Below are 14,505 nucleotides of genomic sequence, written 5' to 3' on the forward strand. Positions count from 1 at the left end.
CAGAAAATAAATAGAATCAGTAATTTAAAAAAACTCCCCAACAAACAAAAGTCCAGAACCAGATGGTTTCAGAAGCGAATTCTACCAAACATTTAAAGAAGAGTTAATGCCTATTCTTCTCGAACTATTCCAAAAAATAGAAGAGGAAGGAAGACTTACAAATTCATTCTATGAGGCCAGCATTACCCTGGTTCCAAAACCAGATAAAGATATCACGAAAAAAGAAAACTACAGGCCAGTATCTCCAATGAACATGTGTGCAAAGATCCTCAAAAAATACTAGCAAACCAAATCCAACAACACCTTAAAAAATTATCCACCACAATCAAGTGGAATTTATTCCTAGGTTGCAAGGGTGGCTCAATATTTGCAAATCAATCCACATCACATCAATAAGAGAAACAATAAGAACCATATGATCATTTCAATAGATGCAGAAAACTCTCAACATGATAAAAACTCTCAACAAAGTAGGTTTAGAGGGAACATACCTAAACATAATAAAGGCCATATATGAAAAACCTATAGCTAACATCATCTTTAATGGGGAAAAACTGAGAGCTTTTCCCCTAAGGTCAGGAACAAGACAAGGATATCCACTCTCACCACTTTTATTCAACATGCCACTGAAAGTCATAATGCGAACTGAATAGATCATAGTTGTCTGTCCTCTGAGATGGTTGAATGTAAGCAGAAATGGTTTGAGAAAAAAGCCACACTGCTTATTTTTAAGTCTACTTGTAAATTCATAATTTGGATATGAGGGATAACTTTATCCTAAAGAGAAAAGGGAATTTAGTTTCAGTCTTGGCTCTGCGTCTTTCTCTTGGGCAAATGATTCTTCCTCAGCCTGATATTATCACATATAAATTTGAGTACTATACTTCTCTTACAACACACATCACACTTTATTTTATGTCTGTGTTCCTCCCTAGATATGATCCATAAACAAACAAGAAACAAAACAAGAAAGACTACCAGTATCTCCTCTTTGAACTCATATAAATGTGAGGATAAAATGAGAAAATAGTTTTTAATCAAATAATTTTTAATTTTTCATAAAAGATGCTTCATAAAAAAATAAAAATAAATGGGATACTACGTGGCAAAGAGAAAGAATGAAATATGGCCTTTTGTAGCAACGTGGATGGAACTGAAGAGTGTTATGCTAAGTGAAATAAGTCATACAGAGAAAGACAGATACCATGTGTTTTCACTCTTACGTGGATCCTGAGAAACTTAACTGAAGACCATGGGGGAGAGGAAGGAAAAAAAAAGTTAGAGAGGGAGGGAGCCAAAACATAAGACACTCTTAAAAACAGAGAAAAACTGAGGGTTGATGGGGGGGTGGGAGGGAGGGGAGGGTGGGTGAGGGGTATTGAGGAGGGCACCTGTTGGGATGAGCACTGACTGTTGTATGGAAACCAATTTGACAATAAATTTCATCTTAACAAAAAATTAAATTAAATTAAATTAAAAAATTAAAATTAAAAAAAGATGCTTCATAAATCTAAGGCATTTCAAACATTCCCAACTCAAATTAGTTAACTAGACTTAGAGATGAACAAAATTCTGGAAAACAAAAAAGTAACTGGTGTAGTAGAGAACAATAGATTATTTATTTATATATTTTTTATTTATATTTTAATTTTTTAAGTTTATTTATTTTTGAGAGAGAGACAGAGGGCAAGCAGGAGAGGGGCAGGGAGAGAGGGAGACACAGAACCTGAAGCAGGCTCCAGGCTCTGAGCTGTCAGCACAGAGCCCAACGCAGGGCTTGAACTCACAAACTGCGAGATCATGACCTGAGCTGAAGTCGGACGCTTAACCAACTGAGCCACACAGGTGCCCCTAGATCATTGAATTTTTAAAACTGTGGTAAAATACACATAACATAAAATTTATTATTTTACCCATTTTTAAGTGTACAGGTCAGTGACATTAAGTACAGTCACATTGTTGTGCAACTATCACCACCATCCATCTCCAGAACTTTTTCATCTTCCCATAAAACTCTATATCATTAAATAATAACTCCCCATTCTTCTATGCCCTGCATCCCAGGTAACCACTATTCTACTTTCTGTCTCTATGAGTTTGACTACTCTAGATTTCTCATATAAGTGGAATCATAAATATTTGTCCTTTTTTTTTTTAATATTTGTCCTTTTGTGACTGGCATATTTCACTTAGCAGTGAGCATCTTTTCATGGGCTTATTGGCCACTTACATATCTTCTTTGAAGAAATGTCTATTCATGTTCTTTACCTATTTCTGAATTGGGTTGTTTATTTTGCTATTGTTGTAGGAGTGCTTTATGTATTCTGGATATTAATTCTGTATCAGATACATGACAACAGTGGAAACGGAAAACAAGGGATAGATCTGAGTGAGAATATGAAGAAAGAGCTGTCAAAATTTGGATAAAATAGCTACATTTTAAGTCAGAATAGCTGGGATGTTTTAAGCCAGAAAATTAAAATTATTTTGGTTTGAAGATTTAGTTTTTAAACCAGTGTTGGCAGTTTTGACAGTTCTTCCTTTCTTCCAGGTATCTCAGGTAGTTTGAACTTTGATGAAGAGGAGACTGATGGGGAAGAAGAAGGAAAGAAATTATGTCATTCGCCATATTCAGATGCAGAGAGACCCAATTCTGCATCCAGCCAGAAATCAACCACAGTACGTAGTTCTGAAACTTCTTCTTTTGGAACTTATTTAACTATTTCCCAAATGCATCTCTAATATTTAAACAGGATTACTGAATGAAGGTTCCTTCAAAAGATTTTTAAAAATGTTTTATTTTTGAGAGAGAGAAAGAGAGAGTGCATGCACATGCGCGTGTAGGAAAAGGGCAGAGAAGGGGAGGGGCAAAGAAGGGGAGGGACAGAGGACTCAAAGTGGGCTCTGTGCTAAGAGTGGAGAGCCTGATGTGGGGCTTGAACTTATGAACCATGAGATCATGACCTGAGCCTGTCAGATGTTTAACCAACTGAGCCACCCAGGTGCCCCTCTTTCAAAAGATTTAAGCTCAAATTTAGTCTTAAAGTTCATGACCCCCCCTAAATTTCTTGTGTCTCAAGCCAGCTATTGTGAAGTTATATCCCACTTTTGTACTTGGCTCCTTCATTATTCCCAATATTCATATGCCTATTTCACTTCTCAGAGTTTCCCTTTATTTTGTCAGAAGACTAGAGACATAGGGATAAGTCACTAAATTATTTTGTATGTTGTTTCTTGATAAGAATAACAAGTTTTCTGATCCAACCTCTATTGCTCACATGTGGCTGTTCTTTCAGGATACAGGAGCTTATGGTACTGCAGCCCAACAAAGTGATAACCAGCTGGGAGAAGTGGAGAATTTGGAGGACTTTGCATATAGTCCTGCCCCTCGGGGTATTACAGTAAAGTGTCGGATAACCAGGGATAAAAAAGGAATGGATCGGGGTCTCTTCCCCACTTACTATATGCACTTGGAAAAAGATGAAAATCGGAAGGTATGAGAAATGATTCTTTTAAAAAAATTTTTTTTTTTTTGTTTAGGGGTGCCTGGGTGGCTTAGTTGGTTAAGTGAATGACTTTGGCTCAGGTCCTGATCTCAGAGTCCCGCATTAGACTTGGTGCTGTCAGCCTGTCAGCATGGAGCCCACTTTGGATCCTCTGTCCCCCTCTCTTTATGCCCCTCCCCCACTCACGCTGTCTCAAAAAATAAATAAAACACTAAAAACATTTTTTTTTAATATTTTTCTTTTATTTATTTGGGAGAGTGAGTGTGGGAGAGAGGGACGGGGGTGGGGGGAGAGTGAGAGAGAGAGAGAGAGAGAGAGAGAGAGAATCCCAAGCAGACTCCACACTCAGCACAGAGCCTGACATGGGCTCAATCCCACGACTCCAGGATCATGACCTGAGCCAAAACCAAGAGCTGGACGCTCAATCTACTTAGCCACCTGGGCACCCTGAGAATTGATTCTTTGTTTTTTAAATATGAAATTTATTGTCAAATTGGTTTCCATACAACACCCAGTGCTCATCCCAACAGGTGCCCTCCTCAATGCCCATCACTCACTTTCTCCTCCCTCCCACCCTCCATCAACCCTGTTTATTCTCAGTTTTTAAGAGTCTCTTATGGTTTGCCTCCCTCCCTCTCTAATTTTTTTTTTCCTTCTTCTCCCCCATGGTCTTCTGTTAAGTTTCTCAGGATCCACATAAGAGTGAAAACACATGGTATCTGTCTTTCTCTGTATGACTTATTTCACTTAGCATAACACTCTCCAGTTCCATCCATGTTGCTACAAAAGGCCATATTTCATTCTTTCTCATTGCCAGGTAGTATTCCATTGTGTATATAAACCATAATTTCTTTATCCATTCATCAGTTGATGGACATTTAGGCTCTTTCCATAATTTGGCTATTGTTGAGAGTGCTGCTATAAACATTGGGGTACATGTGCCCCTATGCATCAGAACTCCTGTATCCCTTGGGTAAATTCCTAGCAGTGCTATTGCTGGGTCATAGGGTAGATCTATTTTTAATTTTTTGAGGAACCTCCACACTGTTTTCCAGTTTGCATTCCCACCAACAGTGCAAGAGGGTTTCCATTTCTTCACATCCTCTCCAGCATGTATAGTCTCCTGATTTGTTCATTTTAGCCACCCTAAGAATTGATTCTTAAGACAAACCTTGAAATAGAGGGGAAGAATGTTGTGGGAATAGATTGTTGAAGGGCCTTAGGATAGAGGAACAGCACTGGTAACAGACTAAGTCATCTGGAAGCAGATTGTACTTCCTAACTCCCAGGTGCAGTGTTCTGTCTTCAAAGAAAGAGCTCATAGTCTCATAGGCAAAATCTGTTCCACCCCAAAGAAAAAAGTTTTATCCAGAATATAAGAAAGTAGAGGAGAATATTTGAATGTAATTATTTGCACCTCTATCCAACTTTTTGGCAGGGGGAGGGTGTTACTGTGTGCTCTTTGGTTTTTATTTTAATTATGGTAGAACATGACATTGTGGAAGAAAGAGCAAGCTTTAGGGGATAGGAGGAAGTGGAAATACGGAACAACATGCAAGTGAAATGTCTTATTTCTCACTTTAGGAATTCTAATTTACTTTAAATACAAATTTGAGGCAATTTAATACTTGCTAATGAACAATGTATTTTGTATTGCTGCTGCCAGGTCTAAGTGGATGATTTTAACAGCACAGAAATGAGATGATGATTTATATCATTGTTGTTATAACCACTATTTATTGTTTATGCTGTACCAGGCATGTGCTAAATGCTTCATGTATATAATATCTCCTATAATCCTTATCACAATCTTGTGAGATAGGATTTCTTATTCCTGCTTCATAGATGAGTAACTGGGGCATAGAGAGTGACATACCCGCCTCAAGTCACACTAATACGTGGCAGAGCCAGACTCAAACCTGTGTCTGATTTCAAAGTCCCTTCCTTAGCTACTGCCATTCTCCTGCTTCCCTGTCATTGTCCAAGTCTAGTGGGATTTAGGAAGGATGCATAAATACGACAGTATTCATATCACTGAAGATACAAAAAGGAATATGAGGAAAGCAGCTGCAGTAAAGAATTAGAAGGATGGGATGGGGCACCTGGGTGGCTCAGTCGGTTAAGTGCCTGACTTCAGCCCAGGTCAGGATCTCATGGTTCGTGAGCTCGAGCCCTGCATCAGGTTTGGTGCTGACAACGCGGAGCCTGCTTGGAATCCTCTGTCTCCCTCTCTCCCTGCCCCTTCCCCACTCATGCTGTCTCTCTCTCAAAAATAAATAAACTTAAAAAAAAAAAAAGGAATAAGCCACGGTGGTTCTCTTGACATTTTTGACTGACATTTTTTTCTTTTTCCAGATATTTCTTCTTGCAGGTAGAAAGCGGAAAAAGAGCAAAACATCCAACTATCTTATCTCCACTGATCCAACAGATTTATCTCGTGAAGGGGAAAGTTACATTGGCAAACTCAGGTGAGTGCAGCCTTGTTTTACTGATCTATTCGTTCTGATACTTTTATTCCTGTTGTTTTAGAACAATTTCTTTTTTCTTTTTTTTTTTTTTAAATGTTTATTCATTTTTGAGAGAGAGTATGAGCAGGGGAGGGGCAGAGAGAGAGGGGACAGAGGATCCCAAGCAGGCTCTGAGCTGACAGCAGAGAGCCTGATGCAGGGCTCGAACTCAATGAACTGTGAGATTGTGACATGAGCCAAAGTCGGACACTCAAGAGACTGAGACACCCAGGTGACCCAAAACAATCCATATCTTCTTTGCAATGAGCATGTACTGATGTTGTAATCTTAAAAAAACATAAAAGTTAACAGAAAATCTAAATCCCTTCCTTATTTAATGAGTGATCTTTGAAAAAGTAGTGATGAACATTTGGAGAACAGGCAAATGGACTTCTACTCTGTTACATACCTGTCCTAGATTTGTATTTGTGTAGGAGCAAAAATATAGATCATTAATGGCGACTTTTTCCTCTTGATTCTAGATCCAACCTCATGGGGACCAAGTTTACAGTTTACGATCACGGTGTCAGCCCAGCCAAGGCCCAGGGTCTGGTAGAGAATGCCTATACCCGGCAGGAGCTGGCAGCCATCTGTTACGTACGTGCCAGTCTCAGAACGCACTCTTTTCCTGAGTCTTTTCCTTAATCTCCTGGGTGTCCTGCTGGCCCTTTAAACCTAACCAATACTGAACTCACTATCTTCCCTCCCAAGCTTGTTTCTATCTCTATGATCCCCCTTTTTTCTGTTGCTGGTATCGTTTTTTCTGTATATTCATTTTAATTATTTATGAATTACCAAGTTTGGTTGTTTTTAATTTTTTAAAAACATTTCTTGTCTGCTCTTTTATTTCCTAATGCCATTGTATTAATTCAGTCCTTTATTATCTCTTACCCACTGGCCAGAGGTTACAACAAAGTGGAAACTGATCTCTCTTTACTTTTAGTGTTTCCCTGATTCACTCTATACTGCTGCCAGATGGATCTTTCTAAAATACAGTGCCAGTAAATCCTGTGGTTCTCTTGCTTCACAGCATTTAGTGACTACCCACTGCATACAGAATAAAGCCCTAATGCTTTGGCCTTTCCTCCAGACTCTTCTAACGGCCCTGGCCCTGTCCTGTTCCCATAATGGGAGACATAACAGCCCCCTGTCATTGCCTTGCTGCACCATGTGATCTTTCCTTACCCTAGAGCCTCTCCTTTCCCCCTCCTTGTCCTTTGTCTAACCAACTGATGCCATCGGAGAAGTCTTTTCTGAACATTTGATAGAGTTGACCTTTGTATGTATACATCCCCATGGCCCCCGTGCTTCCTCTAGTAACTCACACATTATACTTGTTACTGCTTGTGCCACACGAACCTTCTCTTGTAAACTCTTATTCTCTGCTACATCCCCACTAGCACAGGGCCCGGTGCATGGTAAGCACTCAAAAGTCATTGAGTAAAAGAAAATAAGAAGCAACTAACCTGACTTAACCTGTTGCTTTGATCCCAAAGTCACAACTTTTTCATAAATTGGAATTAATCTCATCATTTCCCATGAAATGTTGTGAAATTAAATGGCTAACTTAATATTTTTATAATGTATAGTTTTTTTCTCCTAGTTTCATTTCTCCATTACATGTTTTAACTATGCATAACTTCCATATATATGTACACGTGTACATGTATATATGTATAGGTATACATACAAACGTGTATATTTACCTTTTTAATGTGCTTATTTTACTCATATATAATCTGCCTGGCCTGACAGGCATTTAAGGTTTTTTAGGTTTTTTTTTTTTTCATTTTTAGTTTTCATTTTATTTATTTTAGAGAGAAAGTATGTGTTTAGAGAGAAAGCAGGAGAGAGAGTTAGAGGGAGAGAGAAAGAATCCCAAGCAGGCTGTACCCGCAGCCACCCAGGTGCTCCTAGGTTTATTGTTTTTTTTTTTAATTGAGGTCTAATTGGCATATTAGTTTCATATGTATAATGTAATGATTTTATATATATGTATATATTGCAAAATGATCATCACATTCAGTTAATAAGTTTAGTTATTAAGTTTAGTTAATATCCATCACCACGCATGGTTACAGCTGTTTTTCTTATAAGAACTTTTAAGATCTACTCTCTTAGCAACTTTCAAATGTACAGTATAGTATTATGATCATTATTTTTTATTTATATAGGTGACACATAATGTTACATTAATTTCAGGTATACAACTTAGTGATTGACAAGTTTATACATTATGCTATGTTCACAACAAATGTGGCTACCATCTGTCCTGAATATATGGCTATTACAATACCACTGATTATATTCCTAATGTGGATACAGGCATTTGAAGTTTTTACTTCCTGGTACATTCCCTATATAATTTAAGCTATAATTCTCATTGTATATCATATGTCCTCATTGGGAAATAAATATTTATTGATGATGACAAAATTAAAAAATAAAATATTTTTTAGTTTATTTATTTATTTTGAGAGAGAGAGCAAGTGGGTTAGGGGCAGAGAGAGAGAATTACAAACAGGCTCTGTACTGTCAGCACAGAGCTTGATGTGGGGCCTGAACTCACAACTGTGACATCATGACCTTAGCTGAAACCAAGGGCCGGATGCTTAACTGACTGAGCCACTCAGGCGCCCCCAAAGTTAGTTTTTTTAAGTTTATTTATTTATTTTGAGAGAGACCATGTGCTCATGAATGAGGGAGGGGCAGAGAGAGGGGGAGAGAGAATCCCTAGCTGGCTCTGCACTGGATCTCACTACTGTGAGATTATAAGCGGAGCTGAAATCAAGAGTCAGACATTTAACTGACTGAGCCACCCAGGCGCCCCTGTGTTGAGGACAAAATTGGAAAGTGCTCACAGTTGTCTCAAGTTTCACTTAAGAGTAAAGAGAATAAAGTTTCAAGCCAATAGAATCTGTTTTAAATTCAAGTGTTCAAATTAGGTTTAAAAGGAGGTACAGTATTACCTTCCTTGTTTTGACTCTTTGTTCACCTACAGTAAAGTAATAAAATAGTTTTTAGTGTTTTTGACATCATCACTGGACATTTTACATGCCCAAGAAAGTCATGTGTTTTTCCTTTCCATTTTCAAATTCCTGCCTTATTCTGTCTTCCAGGAAACAAATGTACTTGGATTTAAAGGTCCTAGGAAAATGTCTGTGATCATTCCAGGAATGAATATGAATCATGAACGGATCCCATTTCGGCCACGAAATGTAAGTAAGAACGTATTTAATCAACAAAGGAACCTCAAAGACAAGAATACAGTACAGATGAGATCACTACAAAAAAGTATTGATTCTTACAGAATCCCAAAGTGGAGTGTGGCTCATACCGTTCTTCACGAGAGTGATCAGTCCCGAACCTCAGGATGAGGGCCGTTGCAGCAGAATTGCGAAAGCGGTTGATTTGAAACCGCTTGGTCTGCCAAGAGCAATGCTAGATAATCTACCACAATTTTTAAAAGCTGCCTTCACTGTGAGCTTTCTTTGTTTCTGTTGTACCCTTTCTGCAGTGGAGGAAATACTCTCCTACTCTACCTTTTACTTCACAGAGCTGAAAGTGAATGATTTCCTGTGGTTCTCAGTACAAAGCAGTGATTTTTCTCTTCAAACAGGACCACGAGAGCTTGCTTTCCAAATGGCAGAACAAAACCATGGAAAACTTGATTGAACTGCACAACAAGTCCCCAGTCTGGAATGACGACACACAGTCTTATGTCCTGAACTTCCACGGCCGGGTCACTCAGGCATCTGTGAAGAACTTTCAGATAGTCCACGAGAATGACCGTGAGCCTGCAGGAAGGGTTGGGCGGGAATAGGAGGAAAGATGCCCTTACACGGTGGGGAAATGAGCACTTCCTATCATTGACAAGAAGTTCTGCCCAGGGGAGAATTATTGTTATTATTAGTTAAATGTTTATTTTTGAGAGAAATAGCATGAGCTGGGGAGGGGCAGAGAGAGAGGGGAGACAGAGGATCTGAAGTGGGCTCCGTACTGACAGCAGCAAGCCTGATGCAGGGCTCAAACTCACAACCCATGAGATCATGACTTCAGCTAAAGTTGGTTGCTCAACCGCCTGAGCCACCCAGGTACCCCCCCACCCACCCCCAGGGGAAAATTATTTAAGAAAGAAATGATTTCTTTGGAAAGATTGAAGTGTAGTTTAAAATAAAACTTCTTTTTTTAAAAAAATGTTTATTTTTGAGAGAGAGCGCACAAGAGAGAATCTCAAGCAGGCTCTGCGTGCTGACAGCTTGGAGTCCTGTGTGGGGCTCAATCTCATGAACCTTGAGGTCATGACCCGAGCTGAAATCAACAGTCAGAAGATGCTTAACCGACGGAGCCACCCAGGCAGCCCTTTAGAGTAAAACTTCTGAACCACTGTTTGGGAAGCAGATGCAAATGACCCTCATTCAAACTCTGGTCCTTGGAGCTTGTACTGTTCCCTCCTCTTGTCCTGTCATGCTAGTCATGAGTGGTCTCCTGCTCTCTGTATTTGAGAGGACTAGTAATAGAAGCTTGGCTCATGGTTAGCAGATACTCTTGTCAATGCCTCTTTCCATCCTTCTCAAAGTTTCCCATTTTAAAGAGACTTGGTGATTAACTGATCGATTTGAAGGATTTTTTCCCTGTATCTTTCATAGGCTTTTTCCCAGTACAGCCCCACTATTTTCTAATGTCCTAATTTCTTTCTTTTCCTAGCTGACTACATAGTCATGCAGTTTGGACGTGTGGCAGACGATGTGTTCACCCTGGACTACAACTACCCACTGTGTGCACTTCAGGCCTTTGCCATTGGACTTTCCAGCTTTGACAGCAAGCTAGCATGTGAATAAGAGAAAGAAAAAGGGCTGAGTTTTCTCACTCACAGCTTTGAGTCACTTCCTTTGCTTTTGCCCCAGGACTGAAGAGTGACTGCCTGCCCCTTTGGGAGTAATCCCTGTATGTATGTATGTGTACATACACGTGTGCATGTGTACATAGGTACATGTGCATACACATGCGTATATGTACACATGCACCCAACTTCTCTGGGTTTCACGGACCTGGTCAGGGATCACAGCTTAACGTGGGGGACAGATTGTTCAAAGCACAGAGAGCTTCTTGTTCAGGGCACATTGGCGACTCCGGAAGTTATTGCCCAACAGATTCTGTGCCCTCAAGGGTCCAATGTCCTGTGCTTGGAAATGTACAGCTAGAATCAGGTTCTAATGAGTAAATACTTGGGTCTTTTTTCTTGAAGACCTTTCCTGAGTGGGATAGTTCCCTAAATTGCCTTCGGTCTTCAGTCTGCAAACTGTTTTTGTAAATGGTCAGAGAGGCTCTCACAGCTGCTCAGCTCTGTTGTTGTATTGCAAACACAGGCATGGCCAGCTCATAAACGAATGAGTGCAGCTGTGTTCCACTGAAACATCATTAACAAAAACAGGCAGCAGGCCAGATTTGGCCTGTGGGCCATAGTTTGCTGACCCCTGCTCCAGGTATATTTCTGTAAGTTACCTGGGCATCTTCCAGAATGGGCCCGTGGTCCTGACAACATATGAGTGGGAAATGCATATCTCTGGGAAGCAATGGTCCCATAAATTGGATCTGAAAAGGCTACATCCATATAGCTTTTACCTGTTTTTTATTTTTCTATTTTTTATTTTTTAAGTAAGTTTTACGCCCAACGTGAGGCTTAAACTCATGACCCTGAGATCAAAAGTCACATGCTCTACTGACTAAGCCAGCCAGGTACCCCTTAAAAATTTATTTAAAAAATTTTTTTTTCAAGTATTATGCCCAACGTGGGGGTTAAAAATTTTTTTATTTTACCTTTTGTTGTTGTTATTAAGTAAGCCTTGCTTTTACCTTGTTTTGGTGACAGTCATTTCCAGAGCATCATTTACCCTCAGAACTGGGAAAACCCCCCATTAGTGATCATTTTGAGTCCACACAGGTGGCTTAATTCTGCTGTCCTACCTGAAGTACCCATGGGGGAAGCCAGTGCCAGCCACTTTACCCTCCCTATGGGAAGAAGTTCTGCTCACTAGGAAATAAATCGGGCATTGCACTGCCTTTATCAGAGGGAGTGTGGTATTTCTTTGGTGGGGCTAGCTTACTTTCCCCCTGGGGCTTGGAAGGCACTGATGTCACAGTCCCCCTCTTCCCTTTCTTCCCTCAGAGTAGGTCGGCCAGCAGCAATCTCAAAGTGGCTGTGGCCAAACTTGTTGTGATCAGGGATGTGAGAAACGTATGCAGTTGTCTTAATTTCAGTTTAGGCTGAAAGCATAAAGTCTAGGGGTGACTTAGTCTAGTTAAGACAGGGTGATTTGACAGTTGCCTTCATTTCCAATCCAGGAGTGCTTCCTACAGCTCTATTACATGGAGCCATTAGTATAAAGGGACACACACCCCTATAGACCATGTAAGAGGTAAGAGAACATTATATTTCGAAACTTGTTGTCATTGTGCAGAGAGGTGGCAGGGAGGCTTTGGTGAGGACCAGCTAGCTGACTCTGAGCTCTGTGGACCTAGTTAGGTGGAGCTTTGGGCCTCTCTTCTTAACCTAAATATTATCAGCTCCCTAAAGCCTGGCTCATTGGTAGAGATCACACTCCTGTCACTTTTCCTCACAGATCATAAGAGTTTTGCCAAGTCTTTCAGATCGTTAGCACCTCCCAACAAACCATATGACTCTGCTTGCTACCAGTTCACCAGTCTCAGAATGCATCTGAATTTTGAGAATCCAAGAACTTTGTGAGTTCTACATTCAGCATTGTTCAACTCCCAGTGTGCACTGAGCTGTTGGCCAGCGTGGGGCAAGGGATCAGTGGCTGTTGGTCCATCATATTTCCTTTCTGTGGACTTCCTTTTCGTCCCCGCTTCCTGTTGTTCCTTGCTCCACATCAAATAGCAATGGGAAGGAAAGAGATGTGGGAGATGAAAAGACTCTTTACTCATCCCCCGCTGGCAAATCCTATCTGCTTGGTTTTGACATGGCTGGTTTCCATCTCAGGCATGCTTCCTATCAAGTGCCTCATTCATAGAAGTGCCCTAAAGCCCTTCAGGCCTCTGGCACCACCGTCATGGTGGACTGTCCGATCAACCCTTGTTGAAAACAGAAAGCTGTTCACTTCTCTCCGGTTGCGTATATGACAGTGTCTGGGGAAAGGGAGCCTGATGGGACTACTGGATCTAATCCTGCTTCCTCCTCTCTGTTCAGCTCAGAGACATCTATCCCCCAGCTCCTTGTACTTTCTGCTTAAGCGTGCAGCTGATTGGTTTTACATAAATCATATTTATACCTTTTGTATGCTACAGAAATAAAGATAATTTATATAAAAATGTGTCATCGTCTTCTTTGCAAAGTCCTATCCCTTACAGAGTTCTTGCAGTCATGTTCTGTAATGATCATTTTCTTTTTTTTTTTAAGTTTATTTATTTTGAGAGAGAAGGCATGGGTGGGGGAGAGGCAGAGAGCGAGGGAGACAGAGATTCCCAAGCAGGTTCCACATTCAGCCCAGAACCTGATGTGGAGCTCGATCCCACAAACTGTGAGATCTTGACCTGAGCCGAGATCAAGATTTGGATGCTTAACCAACTGAGCCACCCAGGCGCCCCTGTAATAATCGTTTTCATCATGTAAATCAGCTCATCCCAGGACAGCAGGAGTCTGCAGACTCAGAAGTTTGTATTCTAGAGACTGTCTAGACTCATCATATTCATGATGCCAAGAATTTTCTAGATACATGATAGGGCCAAGAACTGAACAAAGAGGGGGCCACAGAAGGGTGGGATTTTATATTGTTGTAGATAACCTGCACCAGTCGGCCTCCTGGATCTTCTTCATTGGTACTGCTTACTGATTCAGCAGCAAAACAAATTAAATATCTAAAACCGAAATAGACCCTATCTCTTGCCTCTGCATGTTCACATTTTAGAGCCACCTTATAGAGACAATTTGAAAAAAAATGTGCTCACAAATCTTTACCAGGCCTTCCTGCTCTTATCAGTGTCATAGTGAAAATGAGTCATGTGGAAGGAAGCAGGAAGTGCCTAAAAATTAGGAGGAGAGGGGCGCCTGGGTGGCGCAGTCGGTTAAGCGTCCGACTTCAGCCAGGTCACGATCTCGCGGTCTGTGAGTTCGAGCCCCGCGTCAGGCTCTGGGCTGATGGCTCGGAGCCTGGAGCCTGCTTCCGATTCTGTGTCTCCCTCTCTCTCTGCCCCTCCCCCGTTCATGCTCTGTCTCTCTCTGTCCCAAAAATAAAATAATAAAAAACGTTGAAAAAAAAAAAATTAGGAGGAGAGCTGGAGTCAGAATTTAATTCTTAGAGCTTGGTTTTTCTTTTTCACGTGGTTCTTTTTGGTTAAAGTGCGTGGCTAGCTAAACATCATTTGTGACACAATTTTGTGTACTTTTCAGTGACCAGGAATAATATCAATGGTCACTGACATGAAAGATATTAGCAAGTGTTTTTTAAAAATCTAAAACAGGCCTTTAAAAG

General features: G+C 40.5%; 1 protein-coding gene across 6 annotated transcripts in view; it reads left to right on the top strand.

The window, feature by feature from the left end:
• TULP3 (TUB like protein 3) overlaps nt 1-10,888 on the top strand; it is a 64,140-nt gene extending 53,252 nt beyond the window's left edge. For 5 of the 6 annotated variants that reach the window (XM_049624879.1, XM_049624878.1, XM_049624882.1 and 2 more), the window contains exons 5-12: nt 936-1,007; nt 2,552-2,679; nt 3,297-3,494; nt 5,862-5,974; nt 6,496-6,610; nt 9,133-9,231; nt 9,633-9,804; nt 10,721-10,888. In XM_049624879.1, coding sequence (XP_049480836.1) covers nt 936-1,007; nt 2,552-2,679; nt 3,297-3,494; nt 5,862-5,974; nt 6,496-6,610; nt 9,133-9,231; nt 9,633-9,804; nt 10,721-10,854 — 1,031 coding nt within the window. In that variant the 3' untranslated portion in view covers nt 10,855-10,888. The remainder of the gene's footprint in view (nt 1-935; nt 1,008-2,551; nt 2,680-3,296; nt 3,495-5,861; nt 5,975-6,495; nt 6,611-9,132; nt 9,232-9,632; nt 9,805-10,720) is intronic. The other variant, XM_049624881.1, reaches the window with a different exon arrangement.
• Nucleotides 10,889-14,505: the final 3,617 nt, after the last annotated feature.

Source organism: Panthera uncia, chromosome B4, assembly GCF_023721935.1.
Source record: "Panthera uncia isolate 11264 chromosome B4, Puncia_PCG_1.0, whole genome shotgun sequence".
NCBI classification, from domain to species: Eukaryota; Metazoa; Chordata; class Mammalia; order Carnivora; family Felidae; genus Panthera; species Panthera uncia.